This window comes from Heliconius melpomene, chromosome 1 (assembly GCF_056956725.1).
Source record: "Heliconius melpomene rosina isolate 202511_hmr_F chromosome 1, ASM5695672v1, whole genome shotgun sequence".
NCBI lineage: Eukaryota > Metazoa > Arthropoda > Insecta > Lepidoptera > Nymphalidae > Heliconius > Heliconius melpomene.
This window is the reverse complement of record NC_140389.1, coordinates 8,569,111-8,591,363: the sequence shown is the minus strand read 5'-3', so window position 1 is coordinate 8,591,363 and position 22,253 is coordinate 8,569,111. Positions and strand designations below refer to the sequence as shown.

Sequence of the window (22,253 nt, the reverse complement as noted above, 5' to 3'; positions counted from 1 at the left end):
CACGGCTTGTTAATAATACATCACATATATGTGTGTACACTGTATAGTGTAGGAAAGAATGTAAACAAAACAATTTCTGTCGGCAACTATTTTTTATATTGTAAAATCTATTGCATTTTCTAGCAACATGTTGCCATCTAGCGGAAAAGTTAGTAACTATCTTAATTCTTATGAATCAATAATTTGTCACTTGTAAGGCTTTCGCGGAATCGGTATCGTGCAAATCACTATAATTCTTAAGCACTTAATCAAATTTAAATGTCATTAATACTTAAAAATATATTAATTAAGTGATTAATTACTTAAATAAGCTTCAATTTCTTCAGGAGATTAACTAAGTTACACATTTAATGCTTATTTAATAGTATCATTTTCATTTGACAGATGGCGTTGAATATATCGATAAAGCAGACTAAGGCTTTGATGTAAGTAAGTTTTATAATTCACTAGCAAAATTCATTAATTTTATTAATATTGTATAGTACTTAACAAATAATTTAATTTAAAACGACTTAGGGCAGCTGTAAAAGATAAATTATATGTTAATTAGTATAAAATACAGATTACATTAAGTATTGCGGCGCAGGCGGTCGGTAAAGCAGTCGCCCCGGTCCGGTAGGCCGACGGGCGACACGCAAGCGCTACAGGTAGGTTAACATTTACGCTCCGTCGCATTTGGTGGTTCTATGCGCTCTTCGCCGCGGCCCTGCATCGCCACCGTACGAGATCGACGATGGTCGAGGATCTGTGACTGGTGACTGTGTACCGTGTGATATCCAGTGGTCGTGGTCGTTTTAACAAGTGATTGTGATATGCCGACGAGTGCTGGCGTTTGACTTGGCGCGACTCAGCGGATCTTAACGGTAAATTTTGCTATCTGACACTATGACCTACCGCTGTTTACTCTGCGGTCAGGTGACTGAAGTACTTATATTACAGCTGAGCTGGGCTCGTTAGTGATTTCAGTGTTATAGGTAAAAAACTCCCTTATATAAAAAAAAACGAAGAAATGAATATACCTTCCACGTAGAACGTAGCGGTGTTTACACGTGAATTATGACACCCATAGTTGATGCGCGTGAGGCTGTGAGTCGTAAGTCAACAGAGATTTCTCGAGAGGCGAGGTAGCGCAATATTAGAACTGGATACTAAATTTACCGTTGCCATGGAAAGTTTGGGCCGTATGTAAGTTAAACTTACACCTTCTAAAATTTCACTCGTCTAAGAATCTTATTAGAATTTAATTAACTTATTCTAGATGTCTTTGTACGAACTTATATTACTTTGAAAGTATAAAAACATTGTGCTAGAATGTTACTATGCTGAGAACTTTTAAATATCAGTATTCTTACTATAGTGAGTCAGACAAATAAGTTTTTTAGTTGTGAAATATATGGTAAAAAGTAAAAACCAGTCTTTCAGTGCAGAATATATATATATAATAGAATATATATATAGAGAATATAGAGAATATATAATAGAATTCTAAGAAAAGATATAATTTAATATTAAAATGCTATTATATGTAAAACTGATAATAGAGCAAGTAGGGCGAAGTGTCAAATAACACTACACGAAGTGATGACTACTGCCGACACGAACGTAATATTTTTTGCTAGACACTATTAAAAAACACTTGTATCTTGACGCCCATCAATTAAATTAATAATTTTAATTAAATATTATAAAATAATTGTAAAGAAATTCATTTAGTCCAAAATAATAGGACGATGGTTTTATGTCAAATCAAATTTTCTTAATCTTCATGTAAAAGATTTCAACGCGCCTACACATGACGTAATTTTTTGGAATCCGTTAAGACCTATGATATTTTAAATACTTAGTGTAAATTTTAAATTATATTCTTTATAGACAAATATCATTTTATATTTCCGAGTAAATTTTAAAATTAATTTCTTTGTATGATATCGAATATACGTATCTCGTAGGACGCCGTCACGGTACAGTTCGGTTGCGCCGGATTGTACGCAATGGTTGTGCGTTCAAATTTCATCTGTGGGAAATGTTTACATTTACATTCTAAGTAAAACATAGTATTTAGCGACCACGATTATAAATAAATTTCGTGATTTGTATATTTAAACGTCTTTAATCAAAATAAACAGCACGCTGTATCTCGCAGCGTACAGCAGGGTAGGCAAAGGGAACCTAATATTAAGTCATTCCGTTTTGTCGTCCGTGCCTTTCTTGTTCTTACGTTTTGTATGTCGCTCATGTTGATTATGATGCAGTCAGTTGGCTTTGTAATATTCTTATTGCCTCCTCGTCTGTGTAGGAAATAGCCATTTTGATGTTGTGTTCCATTATATCAGTCACGGAACCTTAATTTGCTCGGCAAATGAAGGTTCCATGATTCTTTTGCGTCTTGTTAAGGCGACCACAACATGTGATAAGGTGTTGTGTAGGACGCTCTTGATGGCCTTAGTTTGGAAGATAACTACCGACTCGTATGTATCCCTGACATTCATTTCGTTCATTCATGATTTTAGAACGAAATACATAGAACCTAATTTACAACTTGCTGTAACAATGGTAGCTAATATCAGAGAACACCAATAATGAATAGCTATGAGAATCAATAAATTGTTTCGTTCGATCAGAATGTTACTTGACTTTCACTGTAAAAGAGTCGCGGGGTCAAATATGCATCAACGATTGTTCAACAAAGCCTATACAATATGACTTGAATTTTTAAACGTCCACCGTTTCGTCGAAAGCGACCTCTTATAAATGATATATTTCTAAATTCCTTTAATAGGAAAGCCTTCAAGTCTTCGTAGTGAGTTGTGAAATTTTTAAAATGCCAGAATTCAGTGAAAATAGGGAACGTGTTCACACACTACACTAGGTTCCCTCTGCCTACCGTGATTGGTGGGGAATACAGCGTAAAGCTGTATTTTCATATAATAACTTTTTTTTTAGAAGCAAGAATCCGATTTCCATAAACAAATCAGATATAAATTATCTTTTATTTACTGTTTGCCGTCACTTACATTTGTGGTATCGGTTGAGTGTGTATCGCCTATTGATCCTGCATTACTGTGAGGCTTCACCGAGTATCACGTGATAGACTAATGTCATAATCATTAACACTCGTCAATAAAAGAGTATCATATTTTTTTTATTAATATTTAATACTTTGAGGCCAGTCGCACACACACACGTGGTACAGCAGTACCAGTGTGTGACTGTATAAGGGCGACAGGTTGTGAGTTCGATTCGCATTCAAATAATGAATAATCGAGGTAATTAAATATTTAATATTTTCATTCTTCGCTCTGGTGTCGAGGCAAAACGTGACTTTCAGTTCCGCCAATCAACACGCAATGCCTTCGGAATTCAACGGGAAACTGGTGAGCGGAGTGTCTTTACACTAGGCTCCCTCTGCCTGTCCAGGTACGAGAGGAATATAGCGTGAAGCTGAAAAAAAAAATTTAGTTACTGCAATGTTATATATTTTAGGCTTGACCATAAAAGCTTATTTTCTTATAGAAAATCACATTCTTGTAATTTTTTGTAGCCAAATGTTTGAAGTTTCGTAAGTGAATATATTTAACATATTAGTAATATATTATAATAGTTAATGGACTAACAAAAGAATGAGAAATAATTATATTTAAAGCAGTAACAATAACATTTTACGCTTATTGTCCGCTTTACTATGAATATTGATAATGTTGAATGTACAATCGATCATAACGACTGACAGTATTGTGCACGTCTTTTTAATACTCGGTGATACAAAGTACAACTAATACTTTGTTTCTTTGTAAATTACTAGACATAAGCAATGTATTTATATGACATAAACGAGCAGTACCTATAGCCTAACGCATATCCTACTTAGTATATAAAGAGTATGTAAATGTAATTTAAAGAAGTTTCGAACAATCATTTCTATAGAAATAATCTTTTCTTATTATTCCAAATAGATAATGTAAATGAATGATAGTAAAACGAGGTCTAGTAGCATTTTTAGATTTGAAGCCAGGTTGTCACAATCCCTTTGTCTATAAATATAAAACAATTTATGTTAAAGTATTTCTTTATCCATAATATATAGTAAATAGAGGAATGCTATGTTGTTGTTGTTCAATATGGTTTACCTACAAGTTTTAAAAGTCACTTTTGTATGTTTATTTATACAAATTCTGTACAAAAAGCACACAATTAAATATAAAACCCGTAAATATACGTGTCTTTAATTTTCTTTTATTTACATTTTGGAAATAAAATACTCAATAAAATAAACGAGAAAAGTAATATAAGAAGAAAACATAGGCTTTCGTTAAAAACAGTTTTTCTACATATGTATAGTATGTTGTTAACAATATAAACATAATACGGTTCAGCAAATATTAGGGGTAACCAGTTCAAATTGTTGCGCATATACGATATCTATGTTTCAATAGGGTTTAATATCAATACGGTGTCATATGAATGTGACATATACATATATTTTATATTTATACAAATTATAGATATATATACGGTACATAGATATACTCTTGATTTGCCCTTAAGATTTGAGATATTTTTCATTTGTTTTGAATTAAAACTTCCATGTAATCGGTATGAAACTCGATTATACAACTTGCTGCTAATCTGTAAATAGCATTTTTTTCAAGATAGCGCTTCGCGCGGGAGTATGCAATTGAATTAAATATACAGCCCCTTTGGCCATAGAAAAAAATTAAACTTCTAAATGAATGCAATCAAAAGATACGAGCATGCATCGTTTTTATCGCATTTTGTAAGAATTTCGCAGTGTAATAAAATCCTCTATAGTACTTCCCGTAGACTTAGAATTTGACAGAAGTACATAAAGAACTTATAGTACAAACAAAGGAAAAAAATAAAATTTGTAGGTAAGCCGTAGAAAAAAACCACTACGAACATATTTATAGTAAATTTCACACAAGAATTGAGCTGACCTAATTAGGGTCGGAACCCTTGGTGGGAAATTGTAACTAGCACTCGACCATTTGCCGAATTCCAACACCACAGCGAAGATATGAACATATTTAAATTTTATTTTTTCGAGTGAAAATCGAACCCACAACCTTTCGCGTTTACAGTCCCACATTTGTGAACCTGCGCCACGACTGGCCTCGAAAAAAATTTATATAAGTACTTATAAATTGCACTTTGCAATAAATTCTTGTAGAAGTAGTCCCGTTGCTGTTAACATAACTTGTTAGCACATGCGACACAGGTGTTTATACAGTTGGAAACTCAAGCTAATTCCTATGTACGTACATATGAGTATATCTTTTTAAGAACATATAAACTAGGAAATAATAGAAAATAATTATTCTTTCAATAATTTTTCATTCATTTCATTTTCACAAAGAAAAACGACAATGAAATCGTCTTTTAAATAAAATTTTTATTATAGTCGCTTCAATAATGTTTTATTTAACAAAAATGGATCCCTTACGATATAATACTGAAAATTTTTTCAGGTCAATATAAACATACAATGACATGTAATGTATACAGGTTATGGCCATTTTTTTAAAATGAAATAAAAAATATTTTTAAAAACAAGCTTTTATTTAAATATTAAATAAATAAGAAGCAGGCGAAGCCGCGCAGGTGCTACTAGAGAATTTTAACTGATCTGTGTCTATATTTGAAAGATATGTATGAGCCATATACTAATGAAAGTAAACCCAAAATAAATATTCTAAAATGTTTCTTTGAGCACGTTAAAATCGCTCAAAAACGCCTTAACCGATATAAATGCAGTTTTCACTTTTATATTTCTTATTACTTCCCTAGACGTTCAGTGATTGTTTTATTTAATTTTCGAAAACTTTAGTTTTCACTGTACAAATATTGTCTTTAAAATTATATGGTTACTAGAACATGGCAGTAATTCAGATGAGTGAATAAATAATTGTGTAGTTCAAGCGGGCGAAGCCGCAAGCTGGTCGTTAGTATATTCATATAATTGTAATACAATGTTAATTTTATTATTCAATGTAAGGTGTCTTCACGTTAAAATATAAATGCTTAATATATATAGGTAACGCATATGCAGATAGATTCTACTATTCACAGTTTTTGTATTGAATTCCTATTATCCTTATACGATAGAAACTTTAATTTTCTTTATTTAACCGGCATCGTCCTCGTCTTCTTTGACCAAGTCGTCTTTTATATTATGAATGTATATACGTTTGTGGTGCCCATCTACATAAATATAAGTATACAGGTTTTGGGATTATATTTTCTGTTAACACCGTTTGTATTATAAGATGAAAATCAGAGTCAAAAAAAGAATCAGAAAGTTTTTCTATAAATATTTGTATTTGTAATAAATACCAAAAGTAAATGCCAAAAAGAAGTTAATAGAATGAAAAAATAGAACCTAAATAAATAGCATATAAAAATAGACTGTATCTTCGTGTTAAGTGTAACTGTACTAATCTGAGCATGATATTGTTTAGACGTAATTCGCTCTTGTAAAAATGTAGTGAAAAAATAGGGCACTTCTTTTTTGCATCTTATAATCATTGCGCACTAGAAATTGAATTCACAACTGCCGGAAGATTTTAATATATATTTTAAACTGCTAATTTAAACATAATACAAATATTTAAGTCATCTTAACAGTATACATTATACTTGGCTTTTCGACATGAATTGCATTGCAGTTGCATTCTTATTGCATAAGTCCTTGAATAAAGGTGGTTTCAAGGTATCTTAATTAAAAAATGATATTACCTATCTGATCTTTATATTATTAAATATGTATATTCCAAATTAAAATAAGAATATATTAACCACATAAGTTTGTTAATAAAGCCAACACATAAAAAAAATTGTCAGAGGAAATTACCTTACTTGTATAAACCCAGTCGGTCTCCCGCGACCGCCTGCAGAGGTGCAGAGGCAGGTGGCTTGGGCTATTCACTGTGTGTGTGCTAGCCCAACGCTGTTTACAAAAACAATATAATATTATGCTGTATTATTGAAAAAGGATATCTTGACATTTAAGCGACATGGTAATGTTATACGTATGCTTTAATACTATATACTGTTGCCATTTTAGTATTTCTTACTAACTGAAATTACACACGTTTTAGCATTTTAAAAACTTTCTGTTTTATTTCAATGATAGTATAAGCGACGTTTTATTTATTATTCCATTGTTGCCGTACCCGTACATGGTTGTTACGACCTTGGCACACTAAATCTTTAGATTGGTCCGCATTATCACAGCATTGTTTACTCAACGAGATAAGGAACGGTGACTAGTCGAGCAACCTGTCGCTTTAGCATCTCGAGTTGTGTCGCCGTTATATAGCGGCGTGTTACTCCCGTATGGAAGGAACACTATGTTATTTCTATTGTGTTTATATAAAAATACTAATTGCATATATTTAAAATGCAGTATATTATATCTTCATTTATAGTGTAAGTTATTTGAATTTCATGCAGGATAGCTACCATTATATTATTGCATTAAGCAATAAAATTGTAAAAGCAACTGTTGAGTTTCTTGCCGGATCTTCTCAACAGAAGAACTGTCTTGGGAGCCGGTAGTAGCTTTGTGTTTATTCGACGATTCAAAAATATTTGTAAAGGTATATTTGAATAAATAACATTTTAAATTGAATTGAGTTAATAAGATAAAGGGAATGTTTATTTGTAGGGGGAGTTTCCCAATGTTATTGAAGCGTTAATGCCCCGCCCGAGTGAACGTCCGCTGAAAGGACTTCCGATACGATTAGTTCCGGGCGTTCACTACTCTCGTACATCGTACATTGTACAATTGCTAACTAGTTACGGTTGTAAATGCGTACATTCACGTCTAGGTCTTTTTCTTGCCTTTTATTTAATTTCTTTAATTTCATTGAGGCCGTCGTTGCGCAGTGGCACAAGGGTGTGACTGTAACAGGGTGGTTTTGGGTTCTAGGATTCAAAAGGGAAGTAATTATTGTTTATTAATATTTTCATTTCTTCGTTTTGGTTCCAAGGCATACACACAGCGTTGAGTCCCGCCACTCAAGACGCACTGCCAAGTAGAGCTTTACTTTTTATCTGTCCGAATTGTAATAATATAGGAGGTAGCATGAAAAGCAAAAATTTGAGAGAACTGAAAAAGATCACATATTGTTCAAATACGTGTTCTTTTCATTGTTGTGAAAACAAACACTGCGGAGTTACTCACTTATTGTGCGATTGAAAGGAAGCGTGCACTGTTTTTAAACATTCCCCAGAAACCAAACAATTGAGCGTTTAACACCTGCGTCGTTACACAAATGTAGATATGCCTTGAACCGCTTTTACTTTCATTGCATTTGTAATTCATGCCCTGAACGTAAAATAATCCTTTTATCCTTGTCAAGTTTGTTCGCTGGCCTTACAATGTAAACCAGTTAAAATTTTGCATTTCAATGCAGTAGGTATTTGTCAAAACAAGTTATTATATATGTAGATACTTGTAGTTTTAAAAAATCGGTTATGAGTATTTATTTGGAAAACGTATAAAAAATTTAACAGACAAGACAGACGGACAACTAAGTGATAAGTGATATAAAGGTTGCACTTTCTCCTTTTGAGGTGCGGAGCCCTAAATAGTCTAGCGCGGCGTTAGATTCCGCCATCCGTCCACCGACTTGCTCTGATACTTAAAGACCGAAAATTCAAAGACAGCCAGGGAAAGGGAAACAATATCTTGACAAAAATAAATATGGCGTAATTTAGTTGTATGATGACTTCACTTGTGAACCACATGTAATTGAGTCATAATGTAATGATGTTGACTTTACTTACTTAATCGTTATTTTAACGTTACTATACATATTCTAATTATATCGAATGCGAACGCGCATCGATTCTGTGCGCATATTAAATTAACATAACAAAGAAGCATCGATTGTTTATTATTCCCCAATGTTTTATTCTCTAGATAGCCGTCAATCCATATAAGTAAATTACATTAGGATTGGTCTTAGAAATCCTGTAACGTTTCATGCTAACAAAGTCGTTCATTGGGTGCATAATTCTATAAGTGCGTGTGCAAAATATTTATTTATATTCTTGCAATTAAAGTAAAGGTATTGTAGACTAGTCTACAAGATCAACAAAAAGTATTTGCTATTATTATAATATTATATTTACGTTAATTACAAACTTGCTTTTAATGAATTATAATTTTGATGTTTCAGATCAGGCCGGTGACCACATGTCGGCGCCATCATGGTGATCGTTACCAGAGTAAGTATATTTAATGTACAGATGTAAAATTACGTCTAAATATTACCTTTCAAAATGCCTTTCATAATACATGTGTATGTACGTTTGTACCTATTGCAATAATATGTTTTGTGAATACTAAATAAAATATAGATAATAATTTAAATAAAGGAGCATTATAAATAAAATAATTCTCTTAAAATACTTCACGTAATCGAAGTTACTAAGGGAAAGTGATTAAAATTATAATGGATTTGTATAAAATATAAATTATTCAGCAAACGATTCCTATTTTACATAAAACAAGCAATTCTTTTATATTAACAGATTACAAGTAGGACTAATGTTTTCTTAAATTGTATTCATGCATATCTCTTTTTTGTACGTAGACATGATGAATCGGCATTTTAATAGAATCGATGAAATTGCATTGATTCATTCAAACGTCCATTTGCTTCGTTTAGACTTAGATAGAAATATTATTACGCTACTATTATTCAAAGTAATAAAAAAGTAAAAAAAAAATTTTAAGTTAAACGGTTTTATATTGCAGATAAATGTACTAAAAGCTAAAAAATAATTTCATAGAAATTATGATTACTAAAATAAAATCGTGGGGCACGTCCAATATCTACAATTGAAAGACATAGCGTGAGACTTCACCCACCTAGTGGTAAGTAGCAAGTGTCCCCACGATTTTATTTTAGTAATCATAATTTCTATGAAATTATTTTTTAGCTTTTAGTACATTTATCTGCAATATAAAACCGTTTAACTTAAAATTTTTTTTTTACTTTTTTATTTTTAAGTTTTTAGTTTTTATTTCTCATGCTATTCAATTCGTTGAAATGAGGCTCGATGTCTCATTATTGCAAGGTTAATGGAGAATGTTACGAACGACCCCCCCAGAGGTCCAATAGAGGGACAAGGCTATGTACAACAAGATGTGCCTGAATCTTGAGGGGAAAACGCTAACGACATATCATTTTTATCCACCTAGTGCCATACAGTTCTCGGCGCGCTTTTACCTTTTACCTTGGGTGGTACCCCTAGCGACGTATCATTTTTAGGCACCCTATAGCCACACAGTCCTCGACAGGATACCAGATTTTGACTTAGGTGGGAGATTCATATTGTAATTGTGTATAGTATACTGTATTATACTTACCAAGCCCTTTATTTTGATACCCATATTGATGGGATTGAAAACTACATTATCCGCCATTTTGTAGCAGTGGCCATCTTTGATTTTGATTTTGTATAGTGCACTGAATTCTACTTGACAAGCCCTTTCATTTGATACCCATATTGATGGGATCGAAAAAACTAACTTGTACGCCATCTTGTAGCGGCGGCCATCTTGGATTTTGATTTTGTATAGTCCACTGAATTCTGCTTGACAAGCCCTTTCATTTGATACCCGTATTGATAGGATTGAAAAAAACTAACTTGTCCGCCATCTTATAGTGGCGGCCATCTTGGATTTTGATTTTGTATAGTCCACTGAATTCTACTTGACAAGCCCTTTCATTTGATATCCATATTGATGGGATTGAAAAAAACTAAGTTGTCCGCCATCTTGTAGCGGCGGCCATCTTGGATTCACAATAATATTGAATATGGATAATTGTATTGTCACCAGAATCAAAGGCGTATACCAAATTTCAGATCAATCGGTTAACGGGAAGAGGGTTAAATTTCAATTACTAAATTTGACCCAAACAAACAAACAAACGGGGTGAGCTAAATAAAACCGTTTAAAATATTAATAATGTCAAAATGAAATAGGTAGGTATGTACTGCCACAGATAAAAATAAACTTTATCATTGCCATACAACGGTAAAAAAGTTTACGCACAAGTTTTTTTTTATTGTCGTTATTAATTTATTTTTGATACCTTGTTCGTAATTAATTTATTTTTGATACAATAATAAAAAAAGTATAGTTGTCCAATGAATATGGATATGAATATTAGAATTATTTAATTAGGCAGTACCTCAGTCAGTGAGGACAAGTCCTTTTATATATATATAGATTAATAAAAATGACACATATAGATAAATATTAATGAAATGAATGACATTATATATAGATTAATTATAAGAACAAAAACTAAAATATGCATAAAAGTAGAAAAATAACATTTAAGATATATCAAAAATAAGCTGTAACAATATATGGAGTTAAGAACTAAAACCTATCTCGCAATTTAAAAACACATATGTTAGTCTTTCTTTTACAACATTATTCAAATAAGCACAATTGTTTACATGAACTCAAGATCAAAGTTCAAGGCTCCGAACCGACTCGCCTTGAATAACATTAACCCCTTTGAATGAGAGTCGAGGAGTAAGAGTACGTGCGAACCTCACGAGAGCTAAACGCGACAAATGAATACCATTATGTATGTCGTAAAAGATTAATGTTTGTTAATAAGAAGGTAAATTTTGCGTTTGTATTGACAAATGAAAGTTATAATTTAAATATTGTTAAAGAATAAACGAGAATGATAAAAACTTATTAAAATTTTTCGAGTGTAAAGCTTTGAGAGCCACTAAGCTTTACGAAAACACCGGTCAAGTGCGAGTTGGATTCGTTCACCGAGAGTTTCGTACTAATTTCAGTATTGTACCTCAATCAGAAGTACAACTTTTATAAGTTAAAGTACTGATACTGAAAGTATTTATTTCTTGTCATATTTAATATATTTTTTTTAAATAGTATAAAAAATACCCTATAGGTCTTGAATACGTGGAGAATAAAGTTGACAAACTTAAATATGCAGATATGAGTATATGTACTCATTTTATACGAAATAAACTACAAATATGAGTTTCTAATATATATTTAAAAAAAAGTGCAAATTAGTAGGCATATTTCACTTTTCGAATTTTTTTACTTTATTTGTGTTGTATGTTCTCACTTTGTGCTATATTTCACAACTATAGGTACTCTATAGGTTTATAGGTTTTGATTACATTAAACGATGCATACTTGGCTGACGGAGAGACAAACGAAGTGATCCTATAAGAGTTTCGTTCGTCCTTTGAGGTACGGAACCCTACAACATATTACAGTTAAGACATGAAACCTAGTTTCAAATATATACTACACTGTCTATAACAATCACGATCATTTTAGCAAATAGGTAGCAAAAGCTTAATAATGTATTTTCAAAGAAATCTTTGCTTCTAGAGCTGAGAAGTAATGATAATAAAATAAAACGACGACCTTGACCAAGGCAAAATATTGACTGCCACACATTGAATAAACTAATTGTTTTCACAAAAACGTGGAAAACTTTTTGCCTTGCCTTGGATTTTTTAAATTTGATATTAATTAGAGTTAATTCAATAATTTAGTTTGTACAATAGGACTGGTATCCGTGTCATCACCTGAGGCCTGTTAGAGAATATAATGATGTTTCCAAAACTTCAAAAATCGTGTTGGAAAGTGAAACACGGCTGGCGGGTTCCGATCAGTGCGTTTGGCACATTCCGGCAGAATCTAGCACTACAGGCCGTTCACCTTACGGCTTATACTTACACACAGACAGACACACATAATCTGTAAGATTGTGGATTAAAAGTGCGGAAAATGCTTTATTGATATAGCGAGTTGGCTTTTTAAAGCGCGAAAGATTGCTCTACTACGAGAGATTTACGATTGTGGTATTATGAATGGCTTATTATAATGGTTTATGTGCTCTCATCGTATTACAGTTCGTGTGTGATATATTAATTAGTTATTAAAGTTTGGTTATAAGTAAAACAAAATTTAGACATTGCATGTTGATTGGCGGAGCTTATCGCCGGGCTATTGCTTTGGTGCCAGAGTGCCGTATTACTGATACAAAAAATATTTTTATCTTTTTCATAGTAAATATGTTTACCTAAGAAGCCGCGTAGGTACTCAATAGCGACAACAGGACATACCAAATAAAGAGCGAGAGTGGCTACATACTCGGACTGTATTCAAGTTTGCAGTACACTTATTAAAGGCAAACGTGGGAGGACTCCAGTTTCGAAACGAAACTAGTTTTATGAGTTAATTTTATAGTAAATGATTGAGAAATATTACTATTGAGAAATGTTCACATTATTCTTGAATTTATTGAGTACTTTTATTATTTTGTGTTTTTTCTGAATTTTTTTTTGATTATTTGTCCATCGCATTTAATTTTCGTCATCTTTTATAAGCTGTACTTCCCGTTGACCTACAACCCTGAAATTGGTACGGAAGCGATTGGTGATCGTCCGACTCGCACTTAACCGGTATTTTAATAGAGAAAGCATTTAAATTATACTTTAATAAGTTTTTTTTTTGTACGCCGTATATGTACTCGTATTGTAATGAGCACATGATTTAATGAGATGCATTCGTTATATTGTAATTGAAATACTTTCTATAATAAATCTGTGTATTATGTTAGATACATATAAAAGCTTGGAAAGTCACTAATAATGGGATTCATGACAAGTTTGGAAGACCGGTAAAGTAGGAATTGGAAAATAATGTAATCAATTAGAGCTTTATCTGCTACGAATATGGACTGAATAATTATTAAAATAAGCTTTAGTATAATAATTATCTTGTTAATGCAAATTTCTACTGAAATTGTGTTTAATTTAGAGGCCTTCGTGGGGCAGGGACACAAGGGTGTAACTGTTACGCGACAGTTGTGGGTTCGATCCCCACTCGAGAGAATGAATTATTATTTCTCTTAATATATTGAATTCTTCGCTCTGACGTCAAGGCGTTGAGTTCCGCCACTCGAACGCAATGCCTCGAAAAATTCAGCGGAAAGTGGGGAACGGAGTGTCTCAACAATAGGTTTCCTCACCTACCCTGCTGTATGCGGGTTACAGCATGAAGCTGATTTAATTTTATTTTTATGTGCTTAATCTATACCATCTATACTTATTGTTTTTTACATCTTTTCTGTCATCTTTTCTGTCATTTTACATCTTTTCTGTCATCAAAAGCTTGCTTTTAGCACTAATTTAATGTGTTCTGTTAACAACAACTTTAAAGTTAAGTAAGAAAAGATAAAATGATTAACCTTTTTACCTTAAGAGGAATTTTATTTCTAGAACTCTTTACTTGGCATCTGCGTAGTAAATGAATGTCGTGAGACATTTTATTAAATAACCGAAACAAAAGGTGGCGCGAGTGTTCATTATTATTGTAAGTTGTATAATTTATAATATAATATACCTAGTTGCATAATTTAGAATTGTTTTTATAAACATAACATTGTAAAGGTTTAAAGCTTTACTGATATTTACTTAAATAAATAAAATTTAATCCTTAAACAATAATTAAAAAAAAAAACAACTCGCAACACACACAACTCACAGCTGGATAATAATGAATGATTATCATGTTGGAGTGCTATAAATAAAAAAATGTAGATACTAAATTTTTTTCATAAATCAAGCGAAACCTTTTTTTTTTGTCAAAATTTTATATCCAATAATAATATTTATTCTTCTGTAATCAAACCCAAAATTTAAATGATAACTCTGCCGCCTCAATCCTTAACGTACTAAACTACGATATAAATTTTACTAATATTTTACTTCATTTATAATCTACTGAAAGTGTAAATAAAATTTTTTAAATCTACATCCTATAATAAGTACGGGAAAATCATATTTTTTGTTCCAAATATTTGGTTACTATAATAACATATTGTTTTTTTAAAACATAAAGAATAAAGATAATAGTCCCGTCTGTCAAGTAATACAATTAATGATCGACCTCCGGGAGACGCGGTCACTGATAAAGTTGTAAATGTAGTTATTCGTCTTCTGTCATTTCGAACTAATAGTCTTATATTAGAAAATGTGTACTTATTGTTGTTAAAATGTTCAATTTGATTAATAAAAAATGAATTATGAATTGGATTTAATATTCGAGGTACGTCTAACAGCATTTAGTAACACATTTCCTGTTTACATGTTTATTCCATTTATATACTTTAGTTCACATTTTAATGTTGCAATCTAGATTCTAGTCTTTATCTATTAGCTTAAAACATGAAAGCACTGACCCGTGCTTACTTTCGCCAAAGCTTAGATAATAATTGACGTTCAAGAGACGTGAGTGTATCGCCAATAGATTGAACGTATGTATATTGTATAAGGAGCGACACTTTCTATTGAATTCTACGATTAAAGTATCATTTCCGCTTACTTTCGGTGGTGTCCGCTCAGACATTCTTTGAATTCGTTAGTACTTTCTTTGTTTTCATCTGATCTTTATGTATGAACATGCTTCGAAAGAAGCTTATCTGATTTGTGCCATATGATTTTTATAATTGGTATATGAAATATATATTTTTTGTCAATTAACGAAAATATTAAGTAATATAGACAGTTTTTAATGAATGCTACCTGACCTTCGAAATAACATTGATAAGTGCTGAAATCTGGATTATTAAGGTTTTCAGACAGGTCAGACAGCTTGTAACAGTGATAATTAATAATCCACGTTGTTACCCGAAGAACATTGCCAAACACTGAATTAAGCAACTTATTTGTAAATTTTAGAATTAGAACGTCAAAACAACTTGACTAATATGGACAATATTTACAAATCTGTATCCTATACGTAATTTAAAGGAAAATAAAAGAATACAATATTATTTTTTCAGGGTGATTACATATGGATCGAGCCGGTGTCAGGTCGGGAGTTCGACGTGGCCATCGGCGCGCGCGTCCTCGCCGCAGAAGGGCGGCGTATACGCGTACGCGATGACGATGGGCAAGAGCAATGGCTGCCCCCGGAGAGGCGCATCAAGGCGATGCATGCCACCTCCGTGCATGGGGTCGAGGATATGATCTCACTTGGTGATCTGCACGAAGCTGGTATACTTAGAAACCTGCTTATTCGATACAATGATAACCTCATTTATGTAAGTATGGATATAGTTGTCCTTAGTTCTATTTATATATTTTTAACTTCACGCTGTACTTCGCGCATAGCAGGCAGAGGGAACAAGGGAATCTAGTGTTAAGACTGTTACAATTGTATAAATATTCAACTGCTGCCAACCTTCACTAGTTGGAGAGGCACGTTAAGAAGAAGAAGAAGATAAATATTCAGACTATTTTGTTTCTTTTTTCAGACTTATACGGGTTCAATATTGGTAGCTGTAAATCCCTACCAAATATTACCAATTTACACAGCAGACCAAATTAAGTTATATAAAGAAAGAAAGATAGGTGAACTGCCGCCGCATATCTTCGCTATAGGAGACAACGCGTATGCCCACATGCGCCGGTATGGTCAAGATCAATGTATTGTTATAAGTGGTGAGTCAGGAGCCGGAAAGACTGAATCTACTAAGTTAATATTGCAATATCTCGCTGCGATCAGTGGAAAACATTCCTGGATAGAGCAACAGGTATTTTATCTCAGCTATTATATTGTTTAGTACCACTACACACATAATTTTTAAATATAGCTTTGGTACAGCACGGTCAATGAGTCGTGGTCACCCTGGAATTACATGTAAATGGCTGTGAAGATTTGATTTTACAATTTTTTACATCAGATAATTTTCTTACCAAGTGTACAATGCGCAAAAGTTCAAAAAACCTAACTCCAGGGCGGCCACGATTTGTCGACCGTACTGCGTCTTATGATATTATACCTTCAAAATACTTAATATAATAATCTGTAATAGTAGATTGAGATTATAATCACTATAATTATATTTCCAAACTTTTAATATGCTATCATTGTTATTATATGCATATATCGTTGGTTTTTAAAATAATAAATAGCATATTTTTAATATACTTTCAGATTTTAGAAGCAAATCCGATCTTAGAAGCATTTGGTAACGCTAAAACCGTTCGTAATGACAATTCATCACGGTTTGGTAAATACATCGACATACACTTTAATTGCAATGGTGTTATTGAAGGAGCCAAAATAGAGCAATACTTATTAGAGAAGTCTAGGTTAGTGTTTCAAGGAACTGATGAAAGGAATTATCATGTTTTTTATTGTGTATTAGCGGGATTATCGAAGGAAGAAAAGAAGAAATTGGAATTAAATGAGCCTTCCGATTATAGATACTTATCTGGGGTAAGTTATTTAAAGCATTTTTATATTTAATTCAAACGGTATATTTTTCTAAATTTAAGTATAAAAACAGACATGAAAACAATAATGAACGACGTATACTATTGCAAAGCTGATTATTTACTTAATTAAAAGAAGATTTTGAATTTTGATATATTACTATAATTGAAAAAAGTTAACCAAAAATCCATGATTATTAATGTTTAATTGCAGGGAGGAAGTTTCACATGCGAAGGGAGAGATGATGCAGCAGAATTTGCAGATATTCGATCAGCGATGAAAGTACTTTTATTCACAGAAGCTGAGATATGGGAAATACTCAAATTGTTGGCTGCCATTTTGCATTGTGGTAATATAAAATATGAAGCTACTGTTATAGATAATTTAGATGCTACAGAAATTATAGAACAGGCAAATGTCAGAAGAGTTGCCACCTTGTTGGGAGTTCCAACGCAGTCACTAATTGGTGCTCTAACAAGAAAAACGTTATTTGCTCATGGAGAGACGGTAGTATCGACTTTAAGTAAGACTCAATCAGTAGATATAAGAGATGCATTCGTTAAAGGTATATATGGTCGCCTCTTTGTTACAATTGTTAGAAAAATAAATACGGCTATTTATAAACCAAAATCGACCACGCGGACTGCTATTGGTGTTCTCGATATATTTGGTTTTGAGAATTTCGATCACAACAGCTTTGAACAGTTTTGCATAAACTTTGCAAATGAGAATCTTCAACAGTTTTTTGTTAGACATATATTTAAATTGGAGCAAGAAGAATACAATCACGAAGGTATTAATTGGCAGCACATAGAATTTGTAGATAATCAGGATGCTTTAGATTTAATTGCTCTTAAGCAGCTCAATATAATGGCTTTAATTGATGAAGAATCTAAATTTCCAAAAGGTACAGATCAAACAATGTTAGCAAAATTACATAAAACACACGGCCTTCACAGAAATTATTTGAAACCTAAATCAGATATCAACACCAGTTTTGGTTTGAATCACTTCGCTGGAGTTGTCTTTTATGATACACGAGGGTTCCTCGAAAAGAATCGGGATACATTTAGTGCAGATTTATTGCAATTAATTCATATCTCGACAAATAAATTCTTGCAACACATTTTTCAAGAAGACATAGCAATGGGATCGGAAACACGGAAACGGACACCGACGTTGTCTACTCAATTTAAAAAGAGCTTAGATCTGCTTATGAGAACTTTGGGAACTTGTCAACCTTTCTTTATAAGATGTATCAAACCAAATGAATTCAAAAAGCCAATGATGTTTGATCGTGGTCTGTGCTGTAGGCAATTGAGATATTCCGGGATGATGGAAACGATTAGAATTCGAAGAGCTGGATATCCAATAAGACATAGTTTTAAGGAATTCGTGGAAAGATATCGATTTTTGATATCTGGAGTGCCACCTGCTCATAAAACTGACTGCAGGGCTGCCACAGCGAAAATTTGTGCTACAGTTTTAGGCAAATCTGATTATCAATTAGGTCATACCAAAGTATTCTTGAAAGACGCACACGATCTATTCCTTGAGCAGGAGAGAGATAGAGTTCTTACGAGGAAAATATTGATTTTACAACGATCCATTCGAGGGTGGGTGTATAGGCGGCGGTTTTTGAAAATGAGAGCCGCTGCCATTTTAATACAAAGACATTGGCGTGGAAAATTGCAAAGAATAAGATATGTTAAGATGAAAGTGGGATACGCGAGACTACAAGCATTGATCAGGGCGCGAGTGTTGGCTCACCGATTTAGACATTTGCGAGGGCACATCGTATCATTACAAGTATGTATTTATTTGTAGTTTCCACCATTTTTTTTAACTTGCTTTGCTAAAAAAATTGAAAGTAAAGATGCTAATTCTATATGCCATTTATTCTAAATCATTTCAGATATATATTTTTATATTTTTTAATAATAAGAAATGTCTTATTTATTAGTTTAAAAAACAATGTATTATATTTGCACACTAAAACAAAAAAGAAAGATATAATTTGACAATATATAAAATTTAAATAAACATTAATTTAAACACACAATTTATGCTTTAGGCAGCTGCAAGAGGTTATTTAGTTAGAAGATCGTATGGCCACAAAATGTGGGCTATAGTGAAAATACAGAGTCACGCCAGGCGCTTGATAGCCATGCGAAAGTTCCGTAGGCTGAAGCAAGATGCCATCGCTCATAACGAAGCTTTACGTCTAAGACGGCAAGAGGAGCAGAGGTTGCAGCACCAGGGCAACACCAGAGCTAAGGAAATTGCGGAACAGAATTATCGAGTAAGTGCCTTGCATTGCGACGACGCGCCTTTTATAGAACCAGTTTTAAAATACTTTGCTGACAAACCGATTTTGCTAAGTTATTCTATTATGAAACTTGAGCGAAATTGGTATAATCTGATCATTAATATAAAGTTTTTCATTAAAAATATCAGGGTAGGCAGGGAAACCAGTGAAATCTAGTGTTAAGACACTCCGTTCCCTTTCGTTCCCCACTTTCCACCAAATTCTCCATACATTGTGTGTTCATTGGCGAAACTCAATCAGAGCGAGGAAAAGAAAATATTAAATGTGTTCCTGCCTATCTCGGTTCTTATTTTAGACTTCATATTATAATAATTTTAAAGTAATCTGGAATAATTTATGCATGACGCAATTCACACCGGAGAAACTAAAATATTGAAAGGAAAATTATTCTCTCATTGAATTTTGAACTCATAACCATCAAGTTAATTCGAAAATCACGACGTTACTCTTTCCTTATCAATAGTTTTACTAATGAATGATAGAGTCATTATTTTTTGTTTTCGCTCAATATAACATAATAAATTATGTTTTAACATCCAAAATAATTAACCCACTTTTTGAAAAGAATATTTTAATAAAAACATTTTATATTATGATTTAACAAATTCAGTTGTTGTTCAAGCTTTATTTGAGTGCATACCGTTAAACGGCTGTATATATTTTTTTCTATTAATTGTCAGAGGTACGTTATGAATATTGTCTTTTTTTATTATTGTTAAAAAATATCTTATTACAAAGCAGGAAAATGATAATTCATTATATTCTAATATTTTTTAATGTTATTGAAACGGCATTAAAGTAACAGTACACATATATTTATTTCGATAATTTATTTAAATTTACATGAAAAAAAAAACACACTGTTCCTTTTATTTTTCAAACTCTCTATTTATATTACCTTTATAGAATAATATATTTTTTATATTTTATTTGCGAGGTTTGATCTAATATCTTCATAATAAGGCAGTTAGTTAAGTTTTGCACTCGCCATTCATGGATATTGACGTTGATTTCAAATATAAAAATGTGTAATTCAAATAAAAAAATATTTCAGTAAGCAGTTACTACACTCCGTTCTCCACTTTTCACCAATTTTAAACATTGCTTGTTATAAGGCGGAAGTTAATTTAATTATAAGAATTACTCCTTGTGATAATAGAATCTATAATCATTGGCTTAGTCACTGTTCCGCTGCGCCATGATGGCGTCAAACAAGTTAAGGAGAGATATAAATAAAACATATAAATTAATTGCTAATTAAATACTTTTATCTTAGATTGTGGAGATTGTCATTCAGATTGCAATGATAAAATAACATACACATGTAATCTTGATAGATCACTTTCTTCCATTTCATTTTGGTTATTTACGTTAAAATTAGTAACACTTTTTGCATATTTTGTCTTTAATGTAGTATAATTTTTGTGGGTAATAATAATAATATGATTTAGTGTTTTTTTTTTTGGATTTCATTCAAGAACTATTGCGACACTGCAAAGGTATTCCGTTTGTATATAAATTTCGATATACTTTTTTATTAAAAAGCTTATAGTGCCTTTGTAATATAAAGCAGGCATTACTGTATTCACTTTAATGTATATTTAATATAATAGGCAAATTACAAAGTTAAATTCCGCAGTTCCAAATACTGAAAAATATTTTTATATATACAATATCCCCGCACATAGCACGATAGCCAGAAGAAACTAGGTATCTGTTGAGAAACTCTGCGTCCCCTTAAAATCTTTCCGTTCCCCACTTTCCACTGAATTCTTGAAGCATTGAGTGTTGAGTGGCGGAACCGAACCTTCAACCGCGTATAGTCATACGCTTGTGCCCTTTTGCTACAATGGCCTCGTAAAATATACATAAAGCAGGCAGTTAGGTGAGACTGTACATGACGTACTCTCAGTCTCCTTTTTTATTTTTTTTTCAGTTTTGAACTGTATCCCGCTAGTAGCAGGTTACGCAGAGGGAGCTTAGTGTTAAAACACTCCGCTCCCAATTTCCGACGAATTCTGGAGACAATGCGAAACTTAATGCCGCGCTTTACCTCGAAGAAATGAAAATATAAAATATCTAATTTACTCGAATGGGAATCGAACCCACAACCAGTCGCGTTAACAGCCACACACTTGTACCCTTGCGCTACGACTGGCTTCGATAACGATGAAAACAATCCACAATATATCGTTTTATAAGAGAAACTTAAAGATATCAGTTAATATTCATTAAAACTAGTTATAATACATCCGGTAAATAAATTTACTAATATATTGCTATCCCGAACGTAATCAAAAGCTAGATTACCTAAAACAGCACCTGATCCACCTTACGCAAGAGCCGGTCTTAATCGACCATGCAGCATTATACAATTACGAACGACCTGGATGCGGTCGGATAACTATACGAAACACGTAACCAAACCAGAGTTTACTTAGTATGTATTGTAAAACTACTAACATCGGTTGTGCTTGCTAAAGGAACATGTGGCTCAATATACACGATATTGATTTTCAAAATCATGGATTCGTACTGCATTATAAACGGCAACCTGATAACTGGGCAAGTATAACTTGTCAAAGTATGTCAACC

The 22,253-nt window shown here is 32.6% G+C and overlaps 1 protein-coding gene across 1 annotated transcript in view; it reads left to right on the top strand.

Moving 5' to 3' along the window:
• The first annotated feature begins 658 nt into the window (after nucleotides 1-658).
• Nucleotides 659-22,253, top strand: part of ck (unconventional myosin-VIIa ck) — a 28,971-nt gene continuing 7,376 nt past the window's right edge. The window contains exons 1-7 of the mRNA XM_085193424.1: nucleotides 659-863; nucleotides 9,204-9,252; nucleotides 15,891-16,151; nucleotides 16,365-16,643; nucleotides 17,048-17,332; nucleotides 17,543-19,138; nucleotides 19,404-19,631. Of these exons, the coding sequence (XP_085049550.1) occupies nucleotides 9,235-9,252; nucleotides 15,891-16,151; nucleotides 16,365-16,643; nucleotides 17,048-17,332; nucleotides 17,543-19,138; nucleotides 19,404-19,631 (2,667 nt within the window). The 5' untranslated portion in view covers nucleotides 659-863; nucleotides 9,204-9,234. The remainder of the gene's footprint in view (nucleotides 864-9,203; nucleotides 9,253-15,890; nucleotides 16,152-16,364; nucleotides 16,644-17,047; nucleotides 17,333-17,542; nucleotides 19,139-19,403; nucleotides 19,632-22,253) is intronic.